The sequence below is a fragment of the Geospiza fortis genome, unplaced genomic scaffold (genome assembly GCF_000277835.1).
Source record: "Geospiza fortis unplaced genomic scaffold, GeoFor_1.0 scaffold128, whole genome shotgun sequence".
In the NCBI taxonomy this organism is placed as follows: domain Eukaryota; kingdom Metazoa; phylum Chordata; class Aves; order Passeriformes; family Thraupidae; genus Geospiza; species Geospiza fortis.
The window spans coordinates 716845-722805 of NW_005054420.1; the positions used below are offsets into that span (position 1 = coordinate 716845).

The following is a 5961-nucleotide window of genomic DNA, read 5'->3' on the forward strand; positions in this document are numbered from 1 at the left end:
TAGGGAAAGGTCTGGACTAAATCCTTTTGTAGCAGGTAGAGCGGAAAATGCTGTATTTTTATTTTAAAGAACTAAACCTGTCACCTTTTAATGTTCAGTCCACAGATTGGGGCAGAACACAAACCCCAGGCCTCCCCTGGGTGTTCTTACCTGGCAGAGGTGGGAGGTTTCCCTCCACCCAGTCGCTGCTGATCTGGAGGCCCTCCTGGAGGAGCAAGGTGCGCACGCGGGCGGAGAAGCCGTTGTGAAGCGCCGCCGTTCGCACGCTGCGAGTCCTCCTGGTGTCATACTGGAAACAGAAAACTGCAAATAACCACAGGGCATGGGAGGCAAAACGAGGGACCTGCAGAGACTGAGCCACACATCGGGGTGACTTCAGTGAGCTGAATGGGGAGCCAGTACTCAAAGCCAGGGTCCATCCTCCCCTCGAGATGAAAACTGCAATTCCCAAGGCTCGTCCCAGCAGAGCTGTGTCCACAAGGATGGCTGAGGGGGAATCTCTGCAGTTCTCAAAGCGTGGGTTTAGATAACAGAGAACAGCAGGGATTTAGCCTTCTTGGGATCCTTGATTTATTTATTTCTCTTACCTCTTCTGGCTCAGGGCTCAGGATTTTCACATCGTATCTAATGGTGGAGTTGTTTTGTTCCTGAGCAGGGTTTGGCTCCCAGTGTAACAGCACTTGTGCTAATGCAGAGACTGTGAGGGTGAAGTTAACAGGTGGCAAAACCTGGACTGGAAGGGAGAAAACAGAAATATCCATCAGTGTCCAATCCAGTGAATTGTTTAGAGCAATACCTGTTTGCAAGCACTGAGCAATACAAGCAAATAATTTCATTTTAATATTATGTTCTCTCAACAACTCTTATAAAATATTTCTAATATTTGACAAAAAAAACTTTAACCAAAACCCTATCAAATAAGAGTTTATTAAAACTTAGCTTGAAAAATGAAATTTTTACAACAGTTTCAACTTGAAAATTACTGTGATATATTACATTTGGCTTGTTAATTAGGTTCAGAGTTTTCATCTTGGTCCTCATTGTCACACAGGGCTGATGGAGTGATCAACAGCATGAACAATTCTCACCCACATCAGCTTGCAGGAGAGGGCAGTGTGGGGGGCTTTCAGAGAGAAGGTTGACAGCCACAAGAAGTTGCATGTGAGAGTAGAACCAAAATGATGAACAGAGGAATTAAGCACAAATGAAAGAAAACACAGAAGGATGGGAAGGATAATTTAAAATGACAGGGCAAGAAGGATTCCTGGAGCTCCCTTGGAAATGAGGAGGAGCTCATGCTGGGGGAAATGTTAGCATATAAATAGCAGGGCAGTGAAATAATCAATCTGCTCCCCTCCAGCTCTTCAGAGCCTGCTCTCCCTTATTTGCCAAACCCCAGGCAGTTGAGGGCCATCAGGAGTGCCCAAGGCCAGGCTGGATGTGACTGAGCAGCCTGGGACAGTGGAAGGCATCCCTGCCATGGCAGGGGTAGAACTGGATGGGCTTTAAGGTCCCTTCCAACCCAAACCATTCTGGGATTCCATGATCAGCCCCCACTGCTCTTCTCCTGTGATTCCAACCTTTGATGCCCAGGAGTTCACATTGCAGTAGGAAAACTGCCCCAAAAAGGCTCAGAAAACCCCAACACAAGTTTTGTCCCCATGACTGGAGATTCGTTCCTCCCACAGCGAACCAGGCACCAACTGGGAACAGTCTGGGACAGGGCACTGCCCTGGCAGCTGGAAACTCCTCACCTCCTGCACCTTGAGCTGTGTTTGTTGTCCAGAGGAGGAGCAGGAAAACTGGCATCCCACTGGCCATCATCTTTGGGTGGTGGATGGGCACAGCCAGGCATCAGCCCACCAGCCTTGGCACCATTTCACAGGAGCTAAAAATGAACACAAGCCGAGGGTTAAACACCCAAACCCATGGATCACGATCTATCCTCATGATCAAAGGGGTGAAACTGCTGCCTTGCAGGGATAGACTCTTCTTTTCTTGGAGGAAAATGCTTCTTGTGGGAGCTAAATTTAATACAGGCACCACTGAGCACGTTTCATCTTGCTCCATTTGCCAGCCCATTCTGAAATCTGCTGCTTTCAAACCTTCATGTGGGGATGTTCAGGGCATCCATGGAATTAGAGCATTTCTCCATGGAAGATGAGTCAGGTTCGTGTAGACTGGCTTTGGGGAGAGTCCCATTTCCTCCAAGAACAGAAATAACCATATTTTAGTTCCCACTTTATATAAAATAGCTGTTTACTGGGATTTACTGTCTGGTTACTCCTCCAATAAAGCTCTCTAAAGACACAGCCACTGCTCACCTCAAGGCTAATTCTCCACCATTAATTATTGGTGTAAGAGAAACTGCTTTGTTTGTTTCTAATTTCAACGAACAACAATTTTTAATGCTTAAACACAGCATTTTCTTATGGATAGTTTCATGAATTACTGGGAGGAAAAAAAAAAATCTCATTGTAATCATTCATGTATAACCTAATATAAAAATGGCCATTCAGAACAGCAGCTTTCCAAAATGTTCTTACTGAAGAGAAATGCACCCCCCCAGCCCAATCTCAGCACCTCCCTGGGGCACTACAGCAATTGCTCACATGGAAAACATAATATTTTCCAATGGTAATGAGCAGGAATAACCCAGGGACTGGAAGCACTCCCACTGATCACAGTTGGAATAATTCTGCCGTACAGTAACTATTTTTCAAAATGCAGTCTGAGTGCTGAGTTCATTAAAATGACACATCGTCTACAGTAGAGTGTGTTTTTAATGTCCAAGTTCTCTCATTATCTATATTCACATTTTGTGCCTCTCTGCTTTCCTGACAGCCCAAATGGCACAAGGCCAGCTGAAACTCAGGAGTTTGCTAATGGATTATTCCTGGGGAGAGCCAGAGTTTGATTTTGTGTATGTTGGATTATGGAATGACATCTTGGCCAGGCATTTTGGTTCTCCCAAAATGTAGAAAGTTACAGACAATGGGACAAATATTCCTTACAGCACGCATTTCTGCCTGCACAAATTACTGGCATCAGGCTTTCTTTGCTGCTTCAAGGAACATCCTTTCATTTACCTGATGAAACTAGTAAATATTCTCATAACTTTTCTCTCTGTTTAGAAGTAAAAATTGATTATCCTCATATCCTCATCCTTGAAAATAAACAACTTTGGGAAATAAGCTTCATTAGTTTCACTGCTGAGAGCATTCACTCTTTTTTTTCCTTAAAAAAGGCAATGACTTCAGTGCATTATTAAAAAAAATCTTTTAAAAGCCTCATGTTTTGCAAGTGCTTAGCATTCACATCTGCTTGAATAACGTCAGTGTGTTGGTTTCAGGCATTATCATAACTACAACAGCTGACTCTCCCTTGGGTTTATTTAAAGTGAATTTGGCTACCTGTGGATTTTTTTTTTAATTTGTCCACAAAAAGTTAAGGGTTCTGATTTCTTTTTCCTATACTTTCAAAGAGATCCTAAAGATATTTTTTTTCTGCCTAAAAGCTTGCATGTATTAGATCTTATATTTTCTGTGCAGCATGTTACTGAAGTGAAACTGAATATAAAATGTTACTGTAATTCAGATGAGTCCTAAATTATTATCTTGTTCTTTTCAGTTTATATTTTCTTGCTTTGTTTTCCAAAATGCTATTTGTCTTTTTCTTTGCTGCCAGACTAAGATTGAAAGCACACCTTTTGGAAGCTGTATTTCTGCAGCTGTGTAAGACCACAGCCCCTGAGAACAAACTGCAGCCTGTGATACCCTGTTTCATGGGAGAAATTGCTGAAAAGAGAATCAAAATAAGTGTATGCAAGTAAAGATGGTAACTAGAAGGCTGCAAGAGGATTGTGCTCCTCACAAAAATGGATATGGTAAGTTTTCAGGACAAAGTTTTGATAATGTTTTGGTTATATCAGCAATAAGCAGAGGGTAAAGGGGATATTCCCTTTGTGCAAGGAATATATTCCTTTTAGAAGGACAGTAGAAATCCAAAGCACAAAAACCAGCCTCCTAAAAGTAATGATTTTCTCCCTTACAGCTGATGTGTCCCAATACCTCACAAGCAACAAAGAAGCAGCAGATTCCAGGTGTTTTTCCCAGTGCAAACTGACTTTGCAAAGCAGGACCTTGGCAGTCTGCAAAGCAAGCACAAGGCAGACCCAAAGCACACCAGACACCCGGGGAGGTTACCTGGGCATCTCAGAGTCCTGCCAAGAGCTGGGTCTGTTTGTTCCCCGTCCCCTGGGTGCTCTCCCTCTGGGTTTCTTTTATAACTGCTGCCTTCCAAGTACCAACAGGGCTGGTACCTCAGAAGAGATGGCAGAGGACAAGCGAGATAAGCGTGCCTTGAAAAAGGGAACTGTGGATTTAACCACAGGGTGGAAGGCTGCATACTGGCACGGTCCAGCCCAGAAATGGGGTTATTTTATTTATATACAATGGTCTGAGAGTTCTCTGATGACTTTTCAAGAGCAGGACTGTGATGACTGACTGCAAAGAAATAACCTACAGCCGCACTGCTGATATCCCAATGTGTTCTTCCCCTAGAAAATCAAACCCAGACACTGCTGGAGAACTGTGCATGTTTTGTCCAGTTTTTTAATGCCATCTTGTCCAAAGCTCTGGCCATACAGCCTTGCAGCATTTTAGGAAGTTACCGGTGCCAGAGCAAAACCAGCTTTCTAATACTGTGCTGAGAGCTTTGGGCTGAGATCTGTTCTGCTTGGCCCAGAGGAGCTGTGGATGCCCCATCCCTGGAAGTGTTCAGGGTTGGCTGGGGCTCGTGGAAGGTGTCCCTGCCCATGGCAGGTGGCTGGATCAAGGTGAGCTTTAAGGTTCCTTCCAGCCCAACCCATTCCATGACTCTGTGATGGTATTGCAGGCTCACAAACGGGAGAGGGAACAGAATCCAACCCAGGGATGAGTCTGCAGAAAGTGGGGCTATATATGATGGAGTTATAGGAAGGATGAGAAGAAGGCTAATGACCCACCCTCATTAACAACCTGGCATCCAAGTTATTAATGTACAGGTGACACAAGCTTGGAGGGGCAAGTGCTTTGGGGCTCGGGACACAATTAAAGCTCCTGGCAAATTGGTGAAAATGGGTGTGATTCAATGTGGGCAAGATCTCAACTGCATTTAGACATTATCAAGTGCACATTAATAGCTGTAAATAATCAATTATCACTCATATCACAGATATCTGCTCTACAGAACAGGATGGGGTTTTGGGTCAGGAGGAATCCCCATCTCTGGGGCAATTTAAAGCTGTGTGGATGTGGCACTTCGGGACAGGGTTTGGTGGCGAGCCTGGCGATGATGAGGAGCAGCTGGACTTGATGATCTCAGAGGGGTTTTCCAAAATGATGCCTTTGTGATTTCAATGATTCAAACATTACATGCTACCAAATTCCTTCTCATCAGGGCGAGAAGAAACTCATCAATTCCATCCCAGTTATTTTGCCATTACCAAACTGTGTATTTTCCTCCCTGCTGTAACTTATTTTCCCATTGTAAGTCCTTTTCTCTAAACTGAGACAAAGCCACGGGAAATATTTTATGTCTTCTATTGAGTGCTGTGTCTCAGTTTGGGAAGGATGTTGAGATGCTTGAGCACATCCAGAGGAGGCAACGAGGCTGGAGAGGGGCTGGGAACACAAACCCTGTGAGGAACAGCTGAGGGAGCTGGGGGTGCTCAGCCTGGAGAAAAGGAGACTCAGGGCTGCCCCCATCACTCTGCACAGCTCCTGAAAGGTGCCTGTGCTCACCTGGGGCTGGGCTCTTTCTCCAGCAGCACTGACACAGCCAGAGCACACAGCCTCCAGCTGCACCAAGGGAAATACAGGTTGGACAGCAGGGAAAAGGTTTTTTTTTATGGAAGGAGTGATAAAGTTCTGGAATGGCTGCCCGGGGAGGTGGTGGAGTCCCCATCCCTGGGTGTGTTTA

At 44.8% G+C, this 5961-nt stretch overlaps 2 protein-coding genes across 2 annotated transcripts in view; one reads left to right on the forward strand and one right to left on the reverse strand.

The window, feature by feature from the left end:
* IL5RA (interleukin 5 receptor subunit alpha) overlaps window positions 1-1094 on the reverse strand; it is an 11712-nt gene extending 10618 nt beyond the window's left edge. The window contains exons 1-4 of the mRNA XM_031061633.1: window positions 1080-1094; window positions 821-860; window positions 588-733; window positions 151-289 (exon numbers count right to left, since the gene is read on the reverse strand). Of these exons, the coding sequence (XP_030917493.1) occupies window positions 151-289; window positions 588-733; window positions 821-860; window positions 1080-1094 (340 nt within the window). The remainder of the gene's footprint in view (window positions 1-150; window positions 290-587; window positions 734-820; window positions 861-1079) is intronic.
* Window positions 1095-3877: 2783 nt separating this feature from the next.
* TRNT1 (tRNA nucleotidyl transferase 1) overlaps window positions 3878-5961 on the forward strand; it is a 7509-nt gene continuing 5425 nt past the window's right edge. The window contains exon 1 of the mRNA XM_005426649.1: window positions 3878-3886. Coding sequence (XP_005426706.1) covers window positions 3878-3886 — 9 coding nt within the window. The remainder of the gene's footprint in view (window positions 3887-5961) is intronic.